Genomic DNA, 13,924 nt, shown 5'->3' on the forward strand with positions numbered 1-13,924 from the left:
CTCACACAGCTGGACAGATACTGATGCGTGTTTGGTCCGGGGTGGGGTGGGGGGCCCAGGGGGTGGGAGGTGGGGCCCCAGGGGGGGGGGGTGGGGGGGGTCGGCTGGAGTGAAAGAACTTAATAGCTACTCTCCCTTGAAACAATTGGCGCACGGAAAAAACGCTGGGTATTCAAAATATTCACAAACATTCGAGAATGACACCCGCGGTTTGGTCCAGTTTTTGCATTGTCATTCTGGAATGACACCCGCGGTTAAAGGGTTAATGCCCATGATTTGATGCCATATTTTACATTTACTATATAAACAATAAACCACCATCACTTTTATAACTTACATAATCAAAAAACTAGTGTACTGTACTTGCTAAATAAGCTGATAGGTAAATAAATGATGGGGAATCGTCCTGACGGCGAATTGTCCCTACTCGGCCTCACAGTCACAGGGACTCACAGCCCTCACTCATCCATGTCAGAACTGCCTGGCTGGGCAGGGCTGGCTAATGAGGCTGGACCGGTGGACAAGTGTGTGTGGTCTAATGCCGACAGTGTGAGGACGTTTTTGTTGCGTTTGCACATTCGCTGTTCACTGAGCCGCGGATGATCCATCGTTGTTGCAAATCGTTCCCATTGTATAGTGGGCATAGGGTACTAAAATTTTGACATTGTATAAGCGAAATATCGTACAATGAGGCATTGTATAATGAGGGTTTACTGTATATATATATGTACGTATGTATGTATGTATACACACACACACACACAGGTATACCCCAGTTTAACAATCTATCTATCTATAGCCCGACGCCCTAATCCCGCAAAGGGTGGCCGCAGACAAAACGCCTCCAAGTCATTCTGTCACCCACCATTTGACTCCCCTCCCCCCAACTCACCCCCCCCCTCCCTCATATACCTCTCAACTCCATCCCTCCACCTCATCCTCGGTCTACCCCTCCCTCTCCCTCCCTCCACCTCACCTACATACACCCTCATAGTCAGTCTTTCATTCTCCATTCTCTCCACATGTCCAAACCACCTCAGTGTATTTCTCCTAATCTTTTCAACCACATCCACATCTACCCCACAACGTTCCTTCACTTCTTCATTCGTCAACCTGTCCCTCCACGTCACTCCACATGCTCCTCTCAAGTAACTCATTTCCACTGCTCTCACTCTTGACTTGTTCCCCTCTTGCAATGTCCACGCCTCGCTTCCATACGTCAGGGTAGGGATCACAATACCATCATGCAGTGACTTCTTAACTTCCATACTCACCTCCCTGTTTCTCATCACTGCTTTCAGTGTACCAACAACCTTTCTTCCCTGCTGTACCCTTTCACATACTTCATCCCCCAAAGTTCCATCCTTACTCATCACACTACCCAAGTACTTGATTGCACTCACATTCTCCATATCCTCACCATCCAACCTCACTGCACACTCTGTGACTTCATTCCTCTCAAACACCATAACTTTACTTTTGTTTACATTAACTTTCAGCTTCCTCCTCCTACACACTGTCCCAAATTCATTCACCAAACCTTGCAACTCCCATTCATCTTCACTCAACAATACTGTATCATCAGCAAACAGCAACACAGGAAGCTTCCAAATCTCACCCTCATTCATTAGGGCCACTCCCACATCCACTGCCCTACCTTGTACCTCCTTTACAACCCCATCCATATATATATTAAACAGCCATGGAGACATTAACAATGCATTTGGTTAATTCAAAGCCTATTGCAAGGCGGGGTAACATATCTCTGGGTAGATTTAACATGTAAAGTATAGGGATGTGTTTTTGATCCTTGGGTTTCCCTCTTAACCAAGTCCTAAACCCACCCAAAAGAGTCTAGAAACAAGTTTCTAGCTAACCTGAGCCCCAAAATAGCTTTAAAACAAGCCAAACTAAGCCTAAAAGCAGTATATAACTCACCTAAACTCAAAAATAAAACCTAAAAATCATCAAATATGTCTGGAAAAATCAGACTTAGTAAACTGTGCCCCCAAAATCAGAATGTTTGCTCCACCTTTGACTAAAACACTTTAATCTGAGTTTAAAAACAGTTTATAAATCAACCTAACCACAAAATTTAAGTCTAAATTATCGTCAAAATAATTTTTAAAAAAATTAAAACCCATCGTTAAACCGGGGTTTGGTCATCATTAGGCGGGGTATGGTGGTATTTCTACCCCCATCGCTAAGCCGGGTTATGCATCTAGGGGTATCGTATCTCGGGGTATACCAGTATATCCATGTGCGATTTGTCACAAGAGCATGAGAAGTAATTCCATCTTGTGCAGCGTTTGTGATAAGTAGGTGCATAAGAGATGTAACGGTATTAGAGGTAGACTGCGAGATAATGCTGATTTCATGTATGCAGTGTCTGGTCAGGGAAAGCAGGTGGAGATTCCCAGGCATGAAAGAATTGAACTTGCTGGTGAGTCTCTTGAGTGTGTGGAAGTTTTGTTATTTGGGAGACATCTTATCTGCTGGAGGTTGGGTAGGAGCTAGCTCTGTGACTAGTGTGAGGAGTGACTGGAAGAAGTTCAGGGAGCTGTTGCCTTGCCTGACATTGAGAGGGCTCTCCCGCCATGCTAAGGGAGCTCTGTATGCAGCATGTTAGGAGTGTATTGTTGTATGGTAGTGAGACCTGGGCAGTAAAGAAAGAGGATATTCACAGGCAGTCATTAGGTGGATGTGCTCTGCATCCTTGAGTGCAAGGCCTGGGGGGCTAGGTTTATGATGGAAGAGTTGAGAGGTAGGATGGGAGTGGAGTGTATTAGTGTTGTGATGAGGAGAGTTAGATTGAGATGGTTTGGGCATGTGGAGAGGATGGAAGATGACAATTGGGTGCAGAAAGTGAGAAGTGTTAATGTTCGGGGTAGGGTAGCGAGAGGTAGACCGAAAAGACCTTGGACGAGGTCGTTGAGTGTGACCTCAGGGTTAAGCGACTGAATAGGAAAGCTGCCAGAGATCAAACAGCATGGAGAGCTGCCATTAGGTGACCAAGGCCAATGCATGCAAGTACGTTGGAGCCTTCAAAAACCAAAACGATATCCACCCATCCTTCCATCATCCAGTCCTATGTTTCCCCATGAGGAGGGTAGGAACCTGGGGCTAGGGAAGTTGGTTGTGACATTTAAGATGAGTGATACAGTATATATATATATATATATATATATATATATATGTTGATATATGTTGTAAGGGAGGTGAATGCAAGAGTTTTAGGTGGAGGTCTGAGTCTGGTGAATGTTGATGGTGGAGAGTGGAATCTGAAGCAGCTGCTGTTTGCAGATGATACTGCACTGGTGGCTGATTCAGAAGAGAGATTGAGACAGTTGGTAGAGGAGTTTGGAAGGGTGTGTGAAAGGAGGAAATTGAAAGTAAATGAGAATAAGAGTAAAGTGATGAAGTGTACAAGGTTGGTAGATGGTAGGGGGATGAATATAGTTTTGAATGGTGAGTTGCTTGAGGAGGTAGAGTGTTTTAAATATTTAGGGTCACATGTTGCTGTGGATGAAAGAATAGATGCAGAAGTGAAGTTTAGAATGAATGAAGTAGGAAAGGTGCAGGGAGGAATGAAAAAAGTGTTTAGAAGTCGTTTGCTTAGAATGAATGTAAAGAGAAGGCTGTATGAGGGTGTTGTGGTACCGACTGCGTTATATGGGGCTGAAATGTGGAATATGGGTGTAGCAGAGAGGAAAAGTTTGAATGTAATGGAGATGAGGTGTCTGAGGAGTATGTGTGGAGTGACGCGTATGGATCGAGTGCAAAATGATGAAGTGCAAAAGAGAACTGGAGTTGTTCGGGAGATGGCTGGTAGAGTTGAGCAGAGGGTGTTGCGATGCTTTGGGCATATGGAGAGAATGGATAATGAGCTATTGGTGAAAAAGATAACTAGATCTGATGTGACAGGTGTAAGGCTGAGAGGAAGACCATGAATAGGATGGATGGACAATGTGAAGAGAGCACTGGATGCGAGAGGGATGTCTGTTGAGCAAGGAAAAGTGGCTGTGCGTGACAGAAATAAACGGAGAGAAATTGTGAATGAATAAATGATGACGCAGCCCCGAGGGGATATTCTCCCGCATTTGGTCTGATCAGCTAGTCAGGTCAGGTGCGGGCAAGGGGATGGGTCTATTATGATGTGGCAGGGGTAAACCAGCTCTGCTGTCGGACCCTGCTGCGGATGTCACTGATTGCACTGTACAGTTGACCCTTGTGCGGTGTGGTCCTGTGAGGATCTGTCCCTTCTCCCCTTTGGGGCTAAGATGCGAATGAATGGATGAGTAAATGGGGAGTGTGTCGTCCTGTCTCGGCTACCTTCCTTTCCTTGGGGGAAGCAGCCTAGGTATATAGAGATAGATAGATAGATAGATATATATATGTATATGTGTGTGTGTGTGTGTGTGTGTGTACAGTATATATAAACACACACACACACACACATATACATATATATATATATATATATATATATATATATATATATATATATATATATACATACATGTACAGTAACCCCTCCAATATCTGGATCAATAGAGCCATCGGTAGGTTCGGATATTGGTTTCGTCCGGATATTGGGCCCCAGCTTATGGACTTGTACTTATGGACCCTAACTCAGAGAAACACCTATACAACTCCCTCCGGACATGCATAGCACCTATTTAACACCCAAATCACACCAATAAGGCACATAAATGACTGAAATAAATGCAAAAGAAACATAAAATGTGGGTTTAGAAGTATGTTCATACATTAATAAACATTCTGGTACTTATGGACTCTAACCGAACCTAACTCTGAAAAACACATTCCTACTGCACATGCATGAGGTAAGTATAGTATGGAAAAAAGTACAGTATGACACATTCTGGTAAGTATAGTATGGAAAAAAGTACAATATGAAACATTCTGGTAAGTATAGTATGGAAAATAGTACAGTATGAAACATTCTGGCTACTTACAGCAAGTCCCTGGCCACCTCGATGAATAACCGCCTCCTCTCGGACTTTGACAGTAAGAACGATTTCCTGAAGCACTTGCACTACACTCTTCCTGAAGTCTTGCACTGAACTTAGTCACTAACACACAGAAGTCCGTTCTCTTCACAGTGTTCACTTTAGTCCAAATACTCGTAATGTTCCATTTAATTTAAGTGTTGCACATTAACTTTTCCCAAGTTTTTTTAATTTTCCAAAGCCAAAACAAAGAAGGTTAGTTACGTTAAATTTCTTTTCTACTGAGTCTTTTCTCCCAACTTGAAAACCTTAACACAACACACCGTTTTTTTTCACTGCACAACACTCAAAATTCCCGTGTGGTCTAGTGGAGAAGTTCTTGCTGTTTATTCACTGTCAGAGTCCGAGAGTATCACTGGCAGGCGACCAAGGGGTGCATCGGTGGGTCGTGGTGATGGCGTACCGACTACAGAAGACTCTGAAGATAGCCGCAAACTCACATCGAGCGGTGACTCCACTGTAGCTGATGTGCTGGGCTGTGGCTCGGAGCATGAGGGCCTGTCTTGGGGAGGCAACGGAGTGGAACCAGGGCTTGGCACAGCGGGGGTCACGGGCCTGAAAAAACTGTCAATCGTTGACTGACGCAAGGACCGACGATTCTGGCGATTGATGATGCGCTGCCGGAAAGCTCGCACTTCCTCCACGAGTCCCAAGGGCCCCATCTCCCTGTCTCAGTCCGGGTGTTCCAGGTAGTCTAGGACGAACTCTAGATGTTCCCGGAGTGCGCTCAGCTTGGGGATGGCTGGAGTAGTGTCCTGCTGAGAGGAGTCCGCATCATCATCGCCTTCGTCGTCGGAATCTTCAAGTTCGGGACTGACACCAGCAACCGAAGACGCGATCTCGATATCAGACAATGTCTGATACCCAGGATCGCCCTCGTCGTCGTCCAACCACTCACGAACATCGTCCACATCAACATCGTCGCCGTGCGTACGTAGCCGTGCATGGAAGTCATCCACGTCAAACCTTAGGAAATCGTACACCACATCTGTTCCAAGAAGCAGACGAGACCAACCATTTTCAAGAGTTTTCACAGGGACTTCCTTCCATGCAGTAGCCCAGTTGTACAGCGCAGACTTGATGTTGTAGCGGCGAAGGTTTTCCAAAGTCCGTTTGCCTCGAGTGTCACGTCCTTCCCTGCGCTCGTCCTCGTCCTCGAGAACAACCATCACCTCGTCCAGGAACTTCCGACGGTACAGGCGCTTTGTTGCCACGATCACTCCTTGGTCCATTGGTTGAATGAGAGCAGTCATATTAGGTGGCAGAAACATGCACCTAATACGGCCATTTTCAGCAACCAAGTCCTTGTCGCACGGGTGGGCAGGTGCATTGTCGAGGAGAAGGAGAGCCTTTACCTGGTCGCGAGGAATTCCCAGTGTCTTCGTCTGGTACTGGATGGCCTCCTTGACGAAGTGACGGTGAAACCAGTCTTTGAAAATCACAGCTGTGAACCATGCTTTCAAAGAATGGTACCATACGACAGGAAGGACATCCATCACCCCACGAAGGCACCGAGGCTGCTTTGCACGGCCAACAATAACGGGCTTAAGCCGGTGCATGCCGTTAGCATTGGCACAACACAAAGCAGATATCCGTTCCTTAGAAAGCTTGCGGCCAGGTACACGCTTCTCCGTCTCATCGGCTGGAGTGTTCGTTGGCACCGAGCGATAGAATAGGCCAGTTTCGTCAGCGTTATAGACTTGACCGAGAGGGAGGCCCTCCCTGTCGATCAAGCCTTTCACCTTGTGCCGAAACTCGTCCACTCCATCCTCGTTAGCGTCCAATGCTTCGCCATGTGCTTTACGGTTAGTAAGGCCATGTCGTAACTTGAACGCGAAGAGCCAACCCTCGGATGCCTTGAAGTCAAGGGCGTCGTGAAGCCTTGCAAACTTCTCAGCAGCAGCCTTCAGCTCCGTTCCACGTACCATCACACCAGCTGCACGTTGCTGTCAATACCAAATCAACGTGGAGCGGTCGATCTCTGCATACTTGGGGGTAAACATAACCTTCCTCTCCACGTTGCGTTTGCTTCTCGACGAGAAGTCAGCCGTGTACTGCATGAGCTTGTCTCGGGAATGCTTGATATCGAACAAAGTCGACCGGGCCAGGTTGAACTCGCGGAGAATGCGTGAAGAAGACCAACCCGCATCAACCTTCTCCAATATCTTCCGTTTCTTCTCCAGAGTCAACACCACTCTCTTCCTTTTCTCAGGAGGCGGGGCCATCATCACACACACTAAGAGTAGGGCAGAGAGCAGCAGGAGGCCTTGCACCAAGTACGGCACCACCACAAAAGTGAGCACGTGGGCAGCCATGGCGAACAGCATAGGTCTAGTCGCGGTGAGAGACAGGCGGGAAGTGGGGAGGATGCAGCAGCGCTCTATCGGATGTCGGAGGAATGACGAACCAAAACAATGCTCTCACGCGGCGCGTGCGGCAAGTTCAAATTACGGATGGCAAAAAATCGATTTTTTTTTTTTTTTTTTAATTTTTTTGGATTTTCGGACCATTTTGGGAATGTTTGATCCCAGGACGATAAGGTTCGTTTAGTGGGGATGTTCGGTTATTGGGTGTCCGGATATTAGAGTGATTACTGCATATATATATATATATATATATATATATATATAGTAAGTATATACAGTATTTGAAAATGGATAGGCTTGTGAGATGGAGCCAAATTTTCAGGTGCCTGAATTATATGTGGATTACAATGTATCCTGTTTCATTGGGCATACTGGTGATCATTCTCCTATGTTGGTACTTTATCTTTCTTTGTTCCTGGATCCACCCTAACCCATCCTTATGTGGATCAAGGGTTAGGTTGTTAATGGTGAATGTTATCTCCTTAATTGATTAACCCTTTGTCCTTGGCAGATGCTGTCCAACTACATGAAGGTGAAGTGCTGTAACACAGTCTTCCTCAGCCGATTTAAATACGAAGACCATTTACTCTCACTTCAGCACCTTAAGGTAAGAGAGAGAGAGAGAGAGAGAGAGAATGTTTACTTAGTTGTAGTTTACAATTGTATACAGGATTTCAGCTAGGCTCATGTTTTCTCTGTGTCAGCATTTACTCAGTTTATTTTTGGACACTTGGATTTTCTTTGCTCATACCACTTCCCCTTCCAAGGTGTTTTTTGCATTGTTTTGTTTATTTGTGTGTTGATACTTGGAAGAAATTATTATTAAATCCGCATTGTTTAATGATGAGTTGTAGTTACTCATTGATGGGGCATTTTAGCACAATTTTATTATTGAATTAAGAAAATTTTGTACATACAGTTGTCAGTACTTTCAGGTGCAGCACTGGTAAAGCATTTTTTCATGACTAGAGGTTGTTACATAGGCTGTTCAGGATATGTCATGGATTCAGTGTCCTTTGATATACAGTAGGTGGGGGTGCCCATCATCCACTCACTCAATGTAGAGTGATGCCATATGAGCTCTACATTGAGTGACAGGCCAAATGGTTTCTTGTACCCAGGAAAACATTTACTACGCTGGGTGGTAACCATATAACCGGGGTTTCTGGCAGAGTTAAGTGTCCCCCAGATTCCCCTATCCAAAATCACTTAATCATGGCAGTCGTGTCAGAGAGCCTCGGAGGGCCCAATACCTGCCCAGGGCCCCAACCAAATGGGCAGACTCGTGTGGCCATGTGGAATGTGAGAGGTGTGAATGAGGAGAGCAAGAGGGTGGAAGGGGTGAATGTGTTCATGAGTGCGAGATATGCTGAGATGGCATTGTGTGAAACGAAGATGAAAGGTGCAAAGTGGAGGAGTTGGGGTGTGTGAAATGTGTAAGATCGGGAATGAATGGGAGAGGAAGTTGTAAGGAAGGAGTTGCTTTGTTGATAAATGAGGTGTGGCAGAGTGGAATGAGAGACTACAAATGTGTCGGCTCGAGGTGTATGTATGTCAAGTTCAAGTTTGAGAAGGTGAAAGTGGCAGTGTTTGTAGTGTATGCACTGTGTGAGGACAGGAGTGGGAGAGAGAAATACAGGTTTTGGGATGAGCTGGGTGAAGTAGTGGGAGAAATGCCCAGGAGCTATAAAGTGATCGTGATGAGGGATATGAACGGAAGAGTAGGCACTGGTCCTGAGGATTGACATAATGGGTTGTTATGGAGTACCAGGAGAAAATGATAATGGGAAGAGACTAAAGGATATGTGTCAGGAGAGGAGGTTGTGCATTTGTAACTCGTATTTGAAACACAATGATGCTCATAAATATACATGGTATAGAGGAAATGGGGATCGTGTTGAAAGAAGCCTGATTGATTACGTGCTTGTAGAGAGGTTGATGATGGGAATGATTGCTGATATGAGGGCTGTGAGAGGATGATGTGGAGGTCTGTCAGATCATAAAATCGTGGTATCCAAGATCAAGCTGAGAGGAGTGAGGTGGATCAAGAGAGAGAGAAGAGGAGCAGTCAGGGAGAAAGACTGAAAGTTGAAAAGCTGAGGATCAAAGAAATGGCAGATGATTACAGGACCAAAGTAGAGGATGAGTTAGAATCAGTGAACTGGAATGAATTGGATCTGGACAGCCTGTGGAATGCATATAGGGATTGCTTAGTTAGGAATGCTAAAGTGGTATGTAGTGTGGCAAGAGTATCAACAAAAAGGAATACAGCATGGTGGGATGAGGAGGTTAAGAGAGTGGTGGAGGAAAAAAGGAAGCAGTAGCTAAAGTGGTTTCAGGTTAGGGGTTCAGTTGAAATAAGAACTGAGTACATCAAGAGCAAGAAGCATGTGAAGAGACTAGTGAAGGGGAAAAAGAAGGAGGTAAATGATGATCTAAGAAGAAAAATGAATGCAAACTACTCTGAAAATAAGAAGTTTTTCTGGAAAAAGGTTCAGAAATGTAGAAGTGAAAGTGGAAAGAAATTACTAATCCATGGAGATGAAGTAAGGACCAGATGGAAGGAATATTTTGAAAGTTTGATGAATGGGAATAGTGAGCAGAGTGGCTGTAAACATGATTGGTTTTTGGGGGTGTGCAGAGAAGAAATGCAGTGCCAGGAGACGTGACACTCGCACAGGTGAAGAGCGCTGTGAAACGACTGAAAAATGAGAAAGCAGCTGGGGTTGATGAGGTGTATGTAGAGATGCTTAACTGTAGTGGAGAGAGTGGAATGAAGTGCTTGTTGGAGATATGTAAGCAGGCATGGATGAGTGATGTTGTGCCTGCTGAGTGGAACAAGGCTGTGATTGTACCCCTGTACAAAAATAAAGATGAGCGAAGTGAGTGAAAGAATTATAGTGGCATATGTTTATTGGGTGTGGTAGGGATAGTATATGGAGGAATTATTGTAGAGAAAGTAAGAGAGATATCAGAAGTCCTAGTGAGTGATGAACAGGGTGGCTTTAGGAGTGGCAGAGGATGTGTGGATCAAGTATTTGCAGTGAGACAGATAGCAGAGAAGGCTTGTGAGCAGGACCATAAGGTGTTTATGGCATTCATGGATCTGGAAGAAGCATACAACAAAGTAGATTGAGAGGAATTGTGGAAAGTTTTGCGCATGTATGATGTAGATGGGAAGCTGCTAGGTGCTGTCAAGAGTTTTTATTATGGTAGCGAAGCATGTGTAAGGGTTAATGGGCATCTAAGTGAATGGTTCACGATCGGTGTGGGCATGTGACAAGGTTTTGTGATGTCCCCATGGTTTTTCAGTATATATATGGATGGGGTAATGAGAGAAGTAAAAACACGGGTAATGGAGAGAGGGATGACGTTGGTAATGAATGGTGAAAGATGGAATATTTCAAATTTGTTGTATGCTGACGATGCAGTGCTGCTTGCAAGTACCGGACAAGAACTTGGTAGGCTAGTGCAGGGTTTTGCTGATGTCTGTGAGCGTCGTGCCTTGCGAGTAAATGTAGAGAAGAGTAAAGTGATGGTTATTGAGAGAGAAGGTGACTCCCAGTGTGATGTCACAGTGAATGGAGAGAGACTGGAATTGGTGAGAGTTCAGACACTTGGGTATAGTGATAGAAAAGAGAGGAAAATGTGCAACAGAAGTTGAAAGTAGAGAGACACAAGGAAGAAAAGTAGTTGGTGCAATGAAGGCATTGATAAGAAACAGAGGCTTGAGTGTTGCAGCTGCATGAGGCTTACATGAGGGAGTGTTAGTGCCAACTTTAGCATATGGGTGTGAGACTATGGTGTGGCATGAAAATGAAAAGTCGAGAGTAAGAGCAGTGGAGGTGGGACTGCTGAGGAGGAGGGTGGATAGGATACGAAATAATGTGATTCACGAAAGAGGTGGAGTGAGGAAGTCAGTGGACACCAGAATCAAAGAGAGTATCCTGAGATGGTATGGTCATGTGGAAAGAATGGATAACAACAGAGTGGTGAAAAAGGTATACCTGAGTGAATTTGAAGGAGGGAGGAGGCGAGGTAGGCCAAGGAGAAGGTGGGGAGATATGGTGGATGAGTGTTTGAGGAAGAGAGGTTTGGAAGTCAGTGAGGCTAGGGAACTGACAAGAGATCGAGCTGGCTGGATGAATGTTGTGAGGAGAAGTGCATGAACAGGGATTTTGGCACCTCTTGTGAGCATGGCAGTGTCCGGATTGACTCAATCGGATATGTTTGTGTGAAGCTGCAGAATGTGGTGAATGTTTTTGGGTATCCGGTAAATCCAGGATTCCGGGGGCTTAAATGATGAGTGAATGGAAGTGTGGCCTATTTGGATTGGGCAAGTTTTTGCTGTCTGGACATTGTTACTTCTCACCCTGCCCTTGGGTGGGAAAGGAGGTCCGGATGATGATGATGTTGATGATATATATATTGAAAGCAGAGTGACACAAGGAAGAAAAAGTAGCTGGTGCAGTGAAGGCCTTGTTAAGAAACAGAGGCTTGAGTGTTGCAGCTGCACGAGGCTTACATGAGGGAGTGTTAGTGCCAACATTAACATGTGGATGTGAGACTATTGTTTGGCGTGAAAATGAAAGTCAAGAGTAAGAGCAGTGGAGATGAGACTGCTGAGGAATGTATGTGTAGTACAGAGGGTGGATAGGATACGAAGTACTGTGATTCAAGAAAGGTGTGGAGTGAGGAAGCCGGTGGACACCAGAATCGAAGAGAGTGTACTGAGATGGTATGGTCATGTGGAGAGAATCGATAACAATAGATTGGTGAGAAAGGTATATCTGAGCATATTTGAAGGAGGGAGGAGGCGAGGTAGGCCAAGGAGAAGGTGGAGAGATATGGTGGATGAGTGTGTGAGGAAGAGAGGTTTGGAAGTTGATGAGGCTAGGGAACTGGCGAGAGATAGAGCTGGCTGGATGAATGTTGTGAGAAGTGCACGATCAGGGATTTGGGTACCCCTTTTTAACCTGGCAGCATCCAGATTGACTCAATCGGATATGTTTGTGTGAAGCTACAGAACGTGGTGAATGCTTTTGGCGTATCCGATAGAGCCAAGATCCCGGGGGCTTGAATGATAAGTGAATGGAAGCATGGCCCATTGGATTGGGCACGTTTGGGCTGTCTGGACATTGCTACTCCTCACGCTGCTCTTGGGTGGGAAAGGAGGTCCAAATGATGATGATGGTATATATATATATATATATATATATATATATATATATATATGTACATATATATATGTACATATATATACATATATGTAGTACAATGGTAGAGTGTGCGTTTCGTACACGGGTGATCCAGGGTTCGCGCCCTGCCAGGGTAATAAACTTTGGGAGTGTTCACCCGGCCACGTATTGCATTGGCGGACACCAGGGGTGCTGTGGTTGAACCAGTGTCACTTACTATAAAGTATGCTTGCACCCAGTCGGCTTGCGCAGGCCGATTACACTTGGTTCACAGACTACACACACATCCAAAGCCACTACAACACTACAATTACACTAACAAGCACTTCTCACCGTACATACAATCTCTACTAGACAGCCTAAGCAACTTGGTAGAGATACATTGGCTGTATCGTCCCGACTTCAGGTCGAGATAAGCCAGTCCTGCAGTGGATACTCAAACGGCTGCTGCTGCTGATGATATACGATATATATATATATACAGTATATATATAGATATATATATGTATGTATGTATATACTGAAGTAGGAACAGGTGGGTGAATGGCACTAGCTAATGAAAAGGATGTTCAAGGACGTTCCTTATGGAGGTCAGTATGAATTAATTATAATTAATCAGTCATTTCCATCCATCTATTTATTACCCAATCCACTACACCTAATCAGAGCATATGAGCCTGGGACTAGGCTACAGTCAAGATATTTAAGGTGAGAAGTACCAGCTGCTTGCCTCTTGGCAATATTACATGAACAGTTTACCCCAATTACGTCTCATAATTAGACCCAGATAGGTTAGATTTAATTGGAGTGCTCGAATTTTCACAGTCAAAAAACTGTACCGTATGAGGGCAACAGTACTTATCCACTACAAGAGTACGCTGCATGAAAACCCATACTTAAATTTTTTACATTGAATGCACTTAGTGACTGAAGCACCAGCAAGAGCTTTAAGCATTTACAGTGTTTTGAATCTGAAAGAGGTTGTTATAGATCTGAAATCATATAATGCCATCAGGAATGTTGGTTAGTAACTTACCCTGAAGTTTTCTTGGCCATGGTTCATTAGAACCTGTGCACCTTACAGTCATTGTATGGAACTAGATGTTACTTTTTTCTTTTTCTTTTTTTATGTCAACAGGAAGAGTATGAGAAATTAATAGAGAAAAAGAAGAAGGAGGATGATGGTGAGGCAGAAGGACAGGACAGTGGAGTGAGCCTTTCAGGTAGGTGTATGGCAGGTGAGCTACTGTATTTGCTTCAGTTGAACTTGTTTTTGCTTTAGTTGAAGACTTATGCATATTTTAGTTGAGGTTTGTGTTTACTTGAG

The 13,924-nt window shown here is 44.6% G+C and overlaps 1 protein-coding gene across 2 annotated transcripts in view; it reads left to right on the forward strand.

Annotated features, from left to right (window-relative positions):
* The window catches only part of LOC145407010 (uncharacterized), a 198,544-nt gene that overhangs the window by 108,574 nt on the left and 76,046 nt on the right, over positions 1–13,924 (forward strand). For both annotated transcript variants that reach the window (XM_080278023.1, XM_080278024.1), the window contains exons 8-9: positions 7,911–8,006; positions 13,736–13,820. In XM_080278023.1, coding sequence (XP_080134149.1) covers positions 7,911–8,006; positions 13,736–13,820 — 181 coding nt within the window. The remainder of the gene's footprint in view (positions 1–7,910; positions 8,007–13,735; positions 13,821–13,924) is intronic.

This window comes from Coenobita brevimanus, chromosome 72 (genome assembly GCF_032717465.1).
Source record: "Coenobita brevimanus isolate Jiangsu-jjx chromosome 72, ASM3271746v2, whole genome shotgun sequence".
NCBI lineage: Eukaryota > Metazoa > Arthropoda > Malacostraca > Decapoda > Coenobitidae > Coenobita > Coenobita brevimanus.